The 14,182-nt window shown below is 40.7% G+C and overlaps 1 protein-coding gene across 2 annotated transcripts in view; it reads left to right on the forward strand.

The window, feature by feature from the left end:
* COL14A1 (collagen type XIV alpha 1 chain) overlaps positions 1-14,182 on the forward strand; it is a 142,261-nt gene that overhangs the window by 40,625 nt on the left and 87,454 nt on the right. For both annotated transcript variants that reach the window (XM_087931683.1, XM_026703612.2), the window contains exons 14-18: positions 3,877-4,003; positions 5,879-6,018; positions 7,662-7,794; positions 8,851-8,922; positions 9,741-9,883. In XM_087931683.1, the coding sequence (XP_087787809.1) occupies positions 3,877-4,003; positions 5,879-6,018; positions 7,662-7,794; positions 8,851-8,922; positions 9,741-9,883 (615 nt within the window). The remainder of the gene's footprint in view (positions 1-3,876; positions 4,004-5,878; positions 6,019-7,661; positions 7,795-8,850; positions 8,923-9,740; positions 9,884-14,182) is intronic.

Genomic DNA, 14,182 nt, shown 5'->3' on the forward strand with positions numbered 1-14,182 from the left:
TTTATTCAATGTAAATGGTATAATATGCTAAGAAAAGAAAAGGCAGTCTTCTTTAAATGAAACTTGACTTACCAGTGTCTAAATGGACATGTCCATGTTTTTTTTCTCAGCATATAAAGAATTAGTTTGCTAAAAAACAAAAATAATTAATTTGTTATTGCCTTCTGGGATAATGGCTGGATGGAGGGATGAATGACTGGATGGATGGACAGATAGAAATAATGATAGAGGTTCAACTGATGAGATGGAAAAATAGCAGCAAACAAAATGGACTCTGGAAAAATATTCATGGGTTGTTTTTCTGGGGTGAAATCCCTGAAATATGTATAATGTTCTGGGCAGACCAGAATGGAGATCTTACTCCCATGGTCCAGTGGCCCCAAGCCTATTATCCTAGACCAGGTGTATCAAACTGGTGGCCCACGGGCTGGATGAGTCGCGCACCAGCCACACCCACCCAGCTCCGTGAAGGGGGAAAACATTGTGAAACATCACATGACAGCAACATGACGTGGCGAGTTTGACACCCGTGTCCTAGACTCTCTAGTTCAATGTTGCTCAACCTTAGCAACTTTAAACTAAGTCAGGAGTGTCAAACTGGCAGCCCACGGGCCAGATGCTCCACACCCACCCCAGCTCCGTGAAGGGGAAAACCATCACGATATGTCACGTGACAGCAACGCAATGTGGCGAGTTTGACACCCGTGAGGTAGGTGGACTTCAAGGCTGCCTGTGGAATTCTGGGAGTTGAAGTCCAGACATCCTTAGGTTGCTGAGGCTGAACAACACCTACCCAAGGCAGTCCTCACTGCTATAAATTCTGAGAACACTCCATCCGTGCAAACTCCTCATCCAAGCTGATATAGATCTACATCTTTTTCAATAAACATTTCTTTATAATCCTTGGCACACACATCTCTCCATTCCCTCCTTGTCTGGCTCTCTCCTTCCCCTGGCAAGAAATTGGCTGAGGCTTTCCAGAATTTCAACATGACACAGCTTGTAAAGAATCTTTGTAGCTGTAACAAGATGCAACAGGCCTGTTGCCCCTGTTTTAGACCCTTGTGGGTTTAAACACAATGCCTTTTCCTCTGGCCATTTTCACAGTGTAACAAAAGGCTCACTTTATGCTTCTCGTGCTTTGAATAGAGTAGAGTGGAGTAGAATAGAATAGAATAGAATAGAATAGAATAGAATAGAATAGAATAAAATAAAATAAAATAGAATAAAATAGAATAAAATAGAATAAAATAGAATAGAATTCTTTCTTGGCCAAGTGTGATTAGACACACAAGGAATTTGTCTTGGTGCAAACGCTCTCAGTGTACATAAAAGAAAAGATACATTTGTCAAGAATCAAGAATCAGAAGGTACAACCAGTGGTGGGATTCAAAAAGTTTTACCACCAGTTTGGTGTGTGTGGCTTGGTGGGTGCGCTTTGCACACGTGCACACACTGTGTGCCCGTGTGCGCCACACTTTATGCAGGTGCACAGGTATTTCCGCAGGTGCAGAGGTGTTCCAACTCTCCTCCTGCATGCCTGCACTGTCCCGGTCACTTCAGCAGTTGCTACGTGGCACTCTGTTGTGCCATGCAAAGCAGCTGTGCTTCAAAAGCAGAGGATAAAGATGAATATGGGAGCCCAAGTGGGCAGGTGGGCCCAACAGCAGAGCAGTGGAGAGAACTAGTTCAGTCTCCGCTGCTCATCGCCGCTACAGACTCAGCCAAACCGGGCTGAACCGGGCTGAACCAATAGAATACCGCCACTGGGTACAACACTTAATAATAGTCATAGGGTACAATAAGCAATCATATCATACTAGGAAACAGTCAGTACAAACGACAAAGTTATGTCATACAGTCACAAATGGGAGGGGATGGGCGATAAGGAACAATGAGAAGATTAATAGTAGTAGTAGTGCTATTTGTAAATGTATTTGTATAGAGTTGGACAGTGTTGAGGGAATTATTTGTTAGCAGAGTGATGGTGTTCAGGAAAAACCTCTTCTTGTGTACTAGGTATGAGTTGTTTATTGACAGTTTCACCATTTCTGCCTTGGGAAAAATGGCTTTCTAATAAAGAAAAAAGAAAATCTAGATTTCTTTCTAGCTCTCAACCTCTCTTCACCTCTAATAACTGAACCAGCTGGTTCTCCCAGCCTACGTGAAACAGGAAATTTAACTGGAGAATCTTGAATTGGAAGCATGCGGCCACTGGACCAGGGGAATAAGGTCTCCATCTGGCCTGTCCAGAACATTATAAATATTCCAGGGATGTCACCCTCGAGAAACAGCCAATGCATATTTTTCCCCCCCCAGAGTCCATTTTAACTTGCAGCCATTTTTTTTCCTTCCCATCAGGTGAAGCTGAAAGAAAATTGAGGAACAGCTGTTTGGCTCATAAACAGATATATTCCTTTTGGGGCACTTTTAAAACAAAACAAAAATAATAAACACATGTCCTGGGGTTGTTCTGTTTATTTTTTTTTCCCCTCAGCCCATTAGGCTGACTGATGGTCTCTGACATCATGGTCCTGTTTGAATACCTGGGCCAAGGGTGATTGTATCATGCTGACATCAGCACCCACTCAATTAACTTTAGGGCTAACCCCCACTTTCTGGTTACCCTGATGAGAGGATGAACCACCAATCAGTTTGGGTGTAGTGGATGATGTCATCCTTAGCCCACCCCCATGGCTGTTGGGAAGGTGACCGCTATCTGAGTTTCATCAGAAATAACGTGTTTCCTCTTGGCTACAATAAACAGGACAGTCCAGTTCACTTGCGGCACTTCAGGTCTTCTTAAAGAAATGCCTTCATTCCAGTTAACTGATGTCTATGCTGTGGGTGCTGTGGGGCTGATCACCACCACGTTCGCTGTTTTCTCCTGTCCATTTCATATGGAGTTGCTGGATTCACTGTTGTGAAAGAGGAGATCTTTGGGGTTTTTTTTCTTCTTTTTTTAACTTTAGTGTGGAATAATGATAATAATGAGTGCCATGGTGGAAAAGACGCTTGCCTCCCACTTGGAAGGTTGGGAGTTTGAGCCTAGGTAGCAGCAGATGTTTCTCTCCCAGGGTTCACAGAAAAAAAAAAGTCTATCTGCTGTGAACTCTGTGTAGGCATCAGGAAGGGCATCTGGTCTGTAAATGCTCAGGTGTTCAACAGAGTAATTCCTTCCTTCCTTTTCTCCTTTTGGATAAAATCGACAAGTTCAACCAAGTTTGCCCTTCTAGCAGTGGTGTCCCTTGGACTGTCAACATATGCAACCTGGTGGGGGCTTGTATCACAATCCAAGCCACAATGTATTTATGACGGTGGCAGTGTCCCAATGTCATGTGATCACCTTTAACAACCTTTTGACAAGCAAAGTCAATGTGGAAGCCAGGTTCACTTAACAACCCTGTTACTAACGAAACAGCTGCAGTGATTCACTTAACAACCATGGCAAGAATGGTCGCTAAATGGGGAAAAACTTGCTTAATAACTGTCTCGGTTAGCAACAGAAATTTGGGGCTTAGCTGTGGGCATAAATCAAGGACTAACCGTAGTGATTTGTATAACACTCTGATTCCATCCATCCCTGGATGAAGAATCTGTTGGCACCTGCCCCCTTTTCTCCTCTTCTCCTTTCCATTTAGCTAAAGGGGAGCAAACAGATTGCTCCTTTCTATAAGATGGGAAATTTGCCAAGACGCTGATTGATGCAGCCTGGAGTCTCTAACCTGAGTTTTCTTTTTCATCTGTGAAGAAGTCTCTGGGTGAAGAATTAGACCAAGCCTCTTTTCTATTTTTGACGTAGATATGGATTTTCCATCCTCATGTAGACGTGGATTTGTAATCATTTTTCTCATTCCTGTCGCCTCCGGGATGTAGGAAGAAGTTGATCAAGTGTCAGCACATATTTTGAAGAGCTTGACATCTCTCACTGAATATACTGTAGCCGTTTTCTCCCTCTATAGCGAGGGTCAGTCTGAGCCACTGACGGGCAGCTTTAGCACAAGTAAGTCTCGCTGCATGTCCATGGAGATTCTCTATCATCCAGGTCATAGTTCTCCCAAGGGTGCTTTTCCAAAAGGCAATTGGATCTTCTGGGTTTTTCTCCCCCTTGAAAACATTTTGCTTCTCATCCAAGAAGCTTCTTTCATTCTAACTGAATGGTGTGGAACAGAAGGATTTGTATTCTTTGCAGTCATCTAGTCATTTGCACTCTGAGGATCAGTCATTCGTTCACTGGGAATCGTTGAGGCCCCTTGGGGATTTATCTGTAGCCTCAGGGTCACCTGAATCAGGGTGCAGATGGATTGTGGGACCTTCTTGGGCCTGCTACCAGAAGTTTTGAAAGCAGTCTAGCTATAGTCCCAATATTGTTCTACTCTTTTGGAAGGAACATTTGGGTTTATTAATATTTTCTTAAGAAAAGGAGATTATAGCTCTCAATTTATACACTTGACAGCTTGGAAACCTTATATTATTGAAAACAAATGCAGATGAAAACATGGCCCAATATCTTGGTTAAAGTTGGGCTGCTACAAGAAGAAAGAGAAATGTGAATGCAGCATGCTTGAAGTCAAGTTATGGTGTGCCAGTTCCTGAACAAATTATGTAGATACAGCCAAACACTTCATAAATTCTTCACAAAGATATTAGAATAGAATAGAATAGAATAGAATAGAATAGAATAGAATAGAATAGAATAGAATAGAATAGAACAAAACAGAAAGAATAGAATAGAATTCTTTACTGGCCAAGTGTGATTGGACACACAAGGAATTTGTCTTGGTGCAAATACTCTCAGTATACCTAAAAGTAAAGATACATTCATCAAGAGTTAATCATAAGGTACAACACTTAATGATAGTCATAGGGTACAATCAGCAATCAAATCATACTAGGAAACAGTCAATATAAATCGTAAGGATACAAGTGACAAAGTTACAGTCATACAGTCACAAGTGGGCGGGGATGGGTGATAAGGAGTGATGAGAAGGTTAATAGTAGGAGTAGTGCAGACTTTACTTTCTGATTGCAGAGGCTTTTTAAAAAGAAAAATTGCAAACATAATTTGATTACTTTTTAGAACTTTTAAGCATCTCAAGGGAGAAACAAAAGAGCCACTTAGAAGGATTTTGCCATCCTCTGATTTATTTCTGCTTTCAGAAAAAAAGGGAAAAATGCAAATAACTTATTCCAACAGAAGAGAATATATAGAATTGCAGAAAACAAGTCGGTTTCTAATTTTCAACTTTTTTTCTATATAGGTAGCCTTGACTTACAGCTGTTCATTTAGTGACTGTTCAAACTTACAACAATGACACTGAAAAACGTGACTTATGATAGCTTTTCATGCTTACAACTCTTGTAGCATCCCTATGGTCATGTGATCAAAATTCAGGCACTTGGCAACTGGCATGTATTTATGACAATTGCAGTGTCCTGGGGTCACCATTTCTAATCTTCCCAGCTGGCCTTTGACAAGCAAAAGTCAACAGGGGAAGCCAGATAAATTTAACAACCACGTTAAATGAACCACGTGATTCATTGAACAACTGCAGTGATTCCGTAGCAAAATAGGTAATGAAATGGGGGTACAACTCACTTAATAGCTGTCTTGCTTAGCAATGAAAATTTTGGAAATTGAGGACGACCTGTAAATCGTCATTGTTTCATGAACATTGCTTTTAGTACAGTAATATATGCGCAATTATAATTGGCCAATCAGTTCAACTTTTAAAAAGTCTGTAGAAAGTTTCCTGTGTCTGTTTATATTCCATAGAGTTGGAAGCAATTTCAGATATCATGTTTAGGGAACAAAGTTAACTTGATCCAGACACATTTGGAATCCTTCAGTTTTTTTTTCTTTTATCTTATCTTGCAGAGAAAGTTCCATCACCTGAATTTTTGGAAATTATTGAAGTATCTACTGAAAGTTTAACCGTAACCTGGAAGCCACCATCCTCTGATGTGGCTCTTTATCGTCTAGCATGGATCCCATTGGCTGGCGAGGAAGCTGACGAGGTAAGGATGTTCCTGGCCTTTACGTGCTTTTTCTTATAGCAAGCTGAACTGCTGGTGACAGACTGTGTTTTGTGCATTTTAAGAAGCAGAGTCTCAGTAGACGTCATGATTGAAATAGATGAGTACGTTGGTGAAAAGCATGCAAGCAATTGATTGTCTGTTTATTTATTTACTAGCTCGATACCCGTGCTTCACTACGAAACTACATGGTCGGGCTTAATTTGGGGGGTGGAAAATAAGGGAAAAAAATTCTGCCTACCAGCATCCGTCGGTATTCTAGCATCCTGTCAGTATGTGAGAGAGTTGAGAGCTGTTTGGAAACTGAAACAGTATTTGCTGTGTGAGCAAGAAGGAGACAGCAAGGAGCCTGAGCGTGGCTTAGCTCAACTGTTCTGTACTAAAGTTGCTTGGTGCTGTGAAACTAAAGCTGAAACTCCTCTCCTCTGCTTGTGTTTTGCATTTGGAACAGATTTCTTTTCAGGTGGGGAGGGGGAGTAAAACTCCTTAGCAACAGAGCGTGTTAATAATAATATAGGAAATACTAATGCTCTGATGGTCATTTTGAAAAATCATGTCTTAGTGAGCACCTAGAAGCCAAGAGGAACATATGTGCCAAATTTCAAGTTTTTAGGCTTTACAGTTCTGGAGATTTTGTGATGATACGTGAGTGGTATTTCACTTTAATATATATATAGAGTTGTATCCTATTTTTATTAGTTTTACAAATAACTCAAGGTAACGAATATACTGTATCCAACACACATTCCTCCTCCTGTTTTTCCCATAACAACAACCCTGTGAGGTGACTTGGGCTGAGAGAGAGTGACAGGCCCCAAGTTATGTAGCTGGCTTTCATGCCTAAGGCGGGACTAGAATTCAGCATCTCCTTGTGATTGGCCCAAAGTTACCCAGCTGGCTTTCATACCTGAGGTGGGACTAGAACTCATGGTCTCCTGGTGATTGGCCCATAGACATTCACCTGGCTTTCATGTCTAAGGTGGTACTAGAATTCACAGTCTCCCACTTTGTAGTGTGGCGTCTCAACAAAAAGACCAAACTGTCTCTCTTTTGCTATATTCTACTTAAAAACTCATTTGCCTGGCTCCTTATGAAGCCAAAGCAGTGCCAAGAGAAATTCTTTGAGGAAAATGTCTCAAGGAATATTTGCACAAGTATTTTGCACCTTCTCCCAAAGTATGGTTGGCTCCTACCCTGTTGCTTTTCCGAAAGGCCCTAACTTTCAGTGGTCCTGGGGACTACGAATGGAACTGGAGCGTGACTGATTTGATTGTGCTGTTGTTACTCTGGATGGGGGCTTTTAAAATTGATTTTTATTATACAGCAAATTTTGTAAAAAAAAAAAAATCTGGAATCACCTATGTGTGAATTGGGCAGCTGTGTATATGTGTTTAATAAATAAATAATAAGCACAAAGTTAGAGAGTCAGCAATTAAAGGAGCTAAACGAAGAATGAGCATGCTTAATGGTTATTCAACGCAGATCAATTCGTTCATCAAGAGATGGGAAGAACATTTCTCAATGTTTCTCGAATGTGGAAAATGAATTAGGTATACCCCGGCAGGTTCCAAAAGAAGTATAATTCACTTCTCTGCCTTCTAAACCTCCCGTTCTATCTGTTTCAGATCATCTTAAGTGGAGATGTGGACACCTATGAAATTGAAGGCTTGCTGCCTGATATGGAATATGAGGTGTCCTTGGTGGCCCTCTTTGATGATGAAAGTGAAAGCGATGTTGTTGCTGTACTTGGGAGCACACGTAAGATGGGAAATACTATGGTTATCCTTCCTATATATTTCTCAGTATATACTTTACTTTAAAAAGCCAATGCTCAGAAGTATCTGGTACCTCTGTCTTCTTACTTGAAGTCCTAATGTATAGAACAGTATGCTCATTTATATTCATTTGGCTACTGAAATGTAATCTACTTTGTCTGAAGAGATGTTTCATGGCTGGTTGGGGGATTCTGGGTGTTGAAATCCACCTATCTTCAAGGGGCCCGGGTTGAGAATACTAGTCTAGACCAGAGGTGGTATTCTAGCAGGTTCTGACCAGTTCTGGAGAACCGTTAGCAGAAATTTTGAGTAGTTTGGAGAGCCCCAGTAGTCCCAGTAGATTGGTTGGGTCTTCTTTTGTTGCAGGAGAACAGAGCTGGAAAGCAGGTTAGTGGGTTGGGGAGGCAATGGGATTTTGCAGTATCCTTCCCCTGCCACGCCCACCAAGTCACGCCCACCAAACCATGCCCACAGAACTGGTAGCAGTTTTTTTTAATCCCACCATTGGTCTAAACATTCAGAAGAGATGCTGAGTTGAAATTTGATCTGAGGAGTCCTCCTTGGTGCACTCTGAGCTTGTGTGTTTTCTTGTAGATGTTTCTTTTTCCAAACTAGGTAACATCATCAGTCTAATCTGGTGGTGTTACCTAGTTTGGGTACTAATCTGATCATTAGAACTGTTGATGTTAACTAGTTTGGGTAATACAACATCTGCAAGAAAACAAGCAAGATCAGAGAGCACCAAGGACTCCTCATGTCAATCCTGAGCTACAAATATTCTCCTTTATTAGTGAAATTTGATCATCTTGGAAATAACTCTCTCCTCCTAATATAGCTCCATCTTGAGTTCTTTCTTTTAAAATTCTGCCAGTTAGTCCAGATTTTGCTTTAATTTCAGTTCAACCGGACTTTATCTTCTTCAGTCACAATATTCTGCATCATTGTGCCATATAGATAAACCTACACAAGAAACATATAGGAGCTGTTGTTAGTATGGTATTCTGTCTGAAAACATGCTTGTTGTGTTGCTTTTTTCCAGTTGAAATACTGACTACTGAAGTTACTACTATTACTACAGAAAGTACTACTACTACTCAGCCTACAACAGCAGGTACAAAATATATTTTAAAAAATGAACACAAATGTAAGTCAAGAAGTGATTCATTAACATTACTCAGACCAAGGGGTTACGATGACTCAGTGGTTAAAGATGCTGAGATTGTCAGCCTGGAAAGCTGCCAGTCTTGGTTTGAAACCTGGATGCCATGCGATGGGGTGAGCTCCCATTCCTTGCCCCAGCTCTTGCCCAGCTAACAGTTTGAAAGCATGCAAATGTGAGTAGATAAATAGGTACCACTTAAGAGCCATGGTTGTGCAGTGGTTAGAAAGCAGCACTGGAGGCTACTTCTGCTGACTGCCAGCTGCCTGCAGCTCAGCAGTTCGAATCTCACCAGACTCAAGGTTGTCTCAGACTTCCATCCTTCCGAGGTCAGTAAAATGAGGACCCGAATTGTTGGGGGCAATATGCTGACTCTGTAAACCGCTTAGAGAGGGCTGTAAAGCACTGTGAAGCAGCAAATAAGTATAATTGCTATTGCCACCACTTTGGTGGGAAAGTAATCGTATTCTATGTGCCTTGACATATAGTAATGCTGGACACATGACTATAGAATAGTCTTTAGACAATGCTGGCTCCCTTGTCTAAGAAATGGAGATGAGTACCACCCTCTACAGTTGGACATAACTGGACAGGGGAAACCTTTAGCTTTACTCTGAGCAAAGATGCTTAGAATTCTTAGAATGATTGTATTTTATGATTTGCTGTAAAATAGCTCACTGGAGTGGTGAAGAAATGTTAGTATCCTTTGATATCCAGACTGGATGCTTCAAAAGATTTAAAGCTGTGTAAAGTGTCTGTTGCTCTTGTAGTCTTTCGGACAGGAATAAAAAATCTCATGGTCGAAGATGAAACTACCTCAAGTTTGAAAGTCAAATGGGACATTACGGACCTCAGTGTTTCCCAGTTCAGGGTGACATATATGAAGGCTGACGGTGGTCATGGGGAGGAAACGGTAAGGATGATGGCCTGACAGATAACTGGTTTGAAAGCTTAGCTTGGACTTTTAAAGAGTTATTTGTAACTTGGAATCAAAGGGAACATTCTCCATGTGATAAGTATCAATTACCTACATAATATAAGCCTCAGTTTGCTAGTATCATTTACTTATCTGTGTAAAATGATATATTCCACCAATACTGAATGCATTTTGCAATTTCATAAGCCAAAAACTAACTAGGACCCTGGACTTACAATTTAAAATCAATAGGAATATATAGTTAGTCCTCAATTTACAACTGTAATTGGGGTCAGAGTTTTTGTTGCTAAGTTAGGTGGTTCTTAAGTGAATCACACCTGATTTGACCACTTTTTTTTTGCCATGGTGATTGAGCAAATTACTGCAGTTATTAAATGAATTTTAATTGAATCTGGCTTTCCTGTGTTGGCTTTGCTTGTAGGAAACTAGCTTGGAAAGTCCCAAATGAGAAGCACATGACCTTGGGATGCTGCAACCATCGTAAATACATTCTAGTTGCCAGGTGCTCAAATTCTGATCATGTGGCTGTGGGGATGCTACAATGGTCATAGGTGGGAGAACCAGTTGGAAGTCACTTTTCCAATACCTTTCAAACAGTTGCTAAATAAATCCTAAGTTGCCTTAACAGGGATACAGTCAAGATCAAGGGAGGTACTAATACCACTCTATAAAACCTTAGTAAGACCACACCTGCATCCAGTTTTGGTCACCACTTTATAAGAAAGATGTTGAGGCTCTAGAAAAAGTGCAGAGAAGAGCAACCAGGATGATTGGGGGACTGGAGGCTAAAACATACAGTGAACGGTTGCAAGTACTCAGCATGGCTAGTCTAGTGAAGAGAAGGTCCAGGGGAGACATGATAGCAGGTCCCAATATTTGAGGGGCTGCCACAGAGAGGAAGGGGTCAAGTTATTTTCTAAAGCACCTGTAGGCCAGACAAGGCATAATGGATGGAAAAGGAACAAAGGAAGATTTAACCTGGAAATAAGGAGAAACTTTCTGACAGTGAGAACAATCAACCAATGGAACAGCTGGCCTTTGGAAGTTGTGGTAGCTTCATCATTGGAAGCCTTCAAGAACTGGACTGGACTGCCATCTGTCAGAAATGGTGTAGTGTCTGCTTGGATGGGGTGTTGGACTAGATGACCTACAAGGTCCCTTCCAACTGTCTGTTAATCTGTTAAATCTGTTAAATGATTGTGCAGTAAATTGAGGACTATTTGTAATAAAGAGGGTGGGGACATGTTGTGTTGGCAAATATCAAAGGTTTGATATGAAAAGTTGAGCAGGACTTTTCCTCTGCTTCTAAATGGACAATGAGGTGGTATCTTGTGCCATTTGGTGAACACAAAGTTCAACAAACCCCTTTTCTTCTTGCAAGCAGGAGGTAGGGGATTCTCCATTCACATGGAGAGCATGGTAGGCTAACATTTACTGTGCTCATAGACCTGACTCAATTTTCATGGTTCTCCAAAAATCTTGCACTTGAAGATGAGTGGACTTCAACTTCCAGGATTCCCAGTTTGCAGCCCCATCGTGGCCAAGGTTGTCCGTAATGAATATGATTGCATAACATTATGCCTACCAATTCTGGGTCATTTAGGGGTGAGGTTTAATGGGTTAAACTCATAATCCATGGCTTTAAGAAGAGATCTGAAAAAAAGAGGGACTTGTTTTGAAATAGGGACAGCGAGGATAGAAAAAATGTTCATGGCTTAGAGGAGAAATCATTATGAACGAAGAGCCCTGTCTGCTTTCATCGGTTGATTTAATACTTCGCAAATGGTTGCTATCCACCTTGAGAATCTCTCTGATGGAGACATGAAATAAATAGATGAAAGCATTTCAGGCAGCCGGGCATGAGAAAGCTGGAAGGAAATTACAACGAGGAACAAGGACTGAAAGATTTACAGATACTATGGACCATAAAATGATTTGAATTCTGGCCAAGCTGTTGATTCAATCTTCTCAGCCTGCCATTTCTGTCTTATAGCAGCTTCACTGGTCCCTCCCTTATTTTCTGGACACAATTCAAAAAGGTTACACATGGGAAGCCCTCTTACAACTATTTGAAAGAAGCAGTGTTTCATCGGAACCTGCCCAGTTTCACAATCTGGGAGAGAGGCCTTTTTCTCAGCTCCACCTCCATTATTTGATCCCAAGAAGAAAAGCTGGATTTTCTTGGTGGCTATATCAAATCTCTGAATTTTGGGGGCATAGGAGACAGGTTAAAGTCAAGTCAAATCTCTAGGAAGTATGTTCGATAAATAAATGACCTAGGAAGTCATTGCATAAAGTGAATTTTTCTCTCCTCCGGTGAACTTCAGGATAATTTCATAGCATGCTTTCATTGCAGTCTGTTTTCCTCTCAACATAATTACTTGTGAACGGGGGAGGGAGGGATGTGTTATATTCACTGCTCAGAAGATAAGAAACTTATGGAAATAAGTGGAGTGGCCCAGATATGCAAAATACGTGTTAACATCTCTGCTCAAAATCACGAAAGCCTTTGACAGTTAGACATTTCCTTGGAGTAGCTATTTTTCTCGGTGGATTTTCACCCATTTTGTAATAGCTAAAGAGGATTTCTCTAGTTTTTCTTCCCTTCCCCTGTTGTCTTTTTGCTTTCCTTTTCACCATCCAGCTTTCCGACTTTCTTTGTCCTTCTCTTCCTGCACAGCTACTTCTTCTACTTTTCTTTCTACATCCTTTCTATGTCTTCTTCCATTTTGTGTTTTGGTTGGTCAAAGGAAGGGGAACATTTTGTGGGGGCATCATGCTTATGAGTTTCTTTGTATAAGAGCAATTTGTAGTATATTCTATGAGAGAGAATAATTTTATATGAATGATTTTTATACTAAGAGCCATGGTGGCGCAAAGGTTAGATTGCAGAATTGCAGACTAACTCAGCTCACTGCCAGGAGTTCGATCCTCACCGGCTCAAAGTTGACTTCCACTCTTCTGAAGTCAGTTAAATGCAGACCCAGATGCTGACTCTGTAAACTGCTTAGAGAGGGCTGTAAGGCACTATGAAGCGGTATATAAGTGGTATATAAGTCTAAGTTCTAATGCTAAGTACTATTGCTATATGTGCAGTGGAGAATCAATTCATTTTCAAAGGGAGTCCTGGACTTATGACCAAGAATCCTGGTCCTAAGTCATTGCAGTCATAAGTTGAAGTACCACATGAACAGACCCAACTTTCTACCATTTTTTATGGCAGTTGTTAAGCAAACCTCATTGTTGTAAATACCAATCCACTCTCCCATACGGGCTTTTTAAACAACTATTCTCATGAACGGAATTTCTGACCTGGATCAAAGATTGGCAATGCATAACTCTTTCTTTTTAGTCTCCAGAAGTTCCTTTGAGTAATATTACTGAAAATGGATGGTCCAAATTTTCATTTTCCTGAGGCAGGAAGCACATTAAAAAACAATAGCAGAAATCCAAGCTTAACAGATTTTGAAATGAGAAGATACCTCCTCTCACCCAAGGTCTGTCATGCAATCTTAGGAGAAACATCATCCACTATTGGCATGATTTTCCTATCACACTGTGAACCTTAAGCTTCTCCAAAGTGTTAACTGCCATGTTTATGACTGAGATAAAAAAGGTGCTAACTACTCTCTAGATTCAGGTCCAAAACCATTTGTAGTAAAGCAAGAAGTACATCAGCATCTAAGATGATATGGAAAGTGCTGGCTGGATTTTGGCTAGCTATTGATTTTTAAGCCATTTTTAGCTCTTTGAAGGAGGTTAAGGAATATCACATGTGACTGTGAAAGAAAGAAACAAACAAAAAGAAAAGTTCTGGTCAGAATTTTATTGCGTGGATTAATTGATATCACTCATGCAAATGATTGGTAACATGGAATGTGATCACAGTAAAAGCCAGAATTGTTCAGCATCTCAACATCTTAGCAGAGTTTGACAAAGCTCAATGTTTCAAAAAGCTGAATCTGTATTCGACCACAAATTCTGCCCTTGACATAGCAAACTGATATGTTTCAGCTGACCTCCCAAGAAGGTAATCTTTGTTGGAAGTCTTAACTCAGTATTTCTCAACTTTGGCAATTTTAAAGACATGGGGACTTCAACTCCCAGAATTCTCCAGCCAGCAAGCTTTTAGTTATCTTTTCAGCGATGCCTTGTTTCATATATGAAGTTTTCTTAAGAATGCTAAACCCACAAATGGGGAAAAATGTATGCATCCTTGTATCTGAAAATCTAGTTCTTTATCTCATTACCAGGATATGATGGGTAGCACATAAA

The sequence above is a fragment of the Pseudonaja textilis genome, chromosome 3, assembly GCF_049901715.1.
Source record: "Pseudonaja textilis isolate UNSWEBS1 chromosome 3, rPseTex1.2, whole genome shotgun sequence".
NCBI classification, from domain to species: domain Eukaryota; kingdom Metazoa; phylum Chordata; class Lepidosauria; order Squamata; family Elapidae; genus Pseudonaja; species Pseudonaja textilis.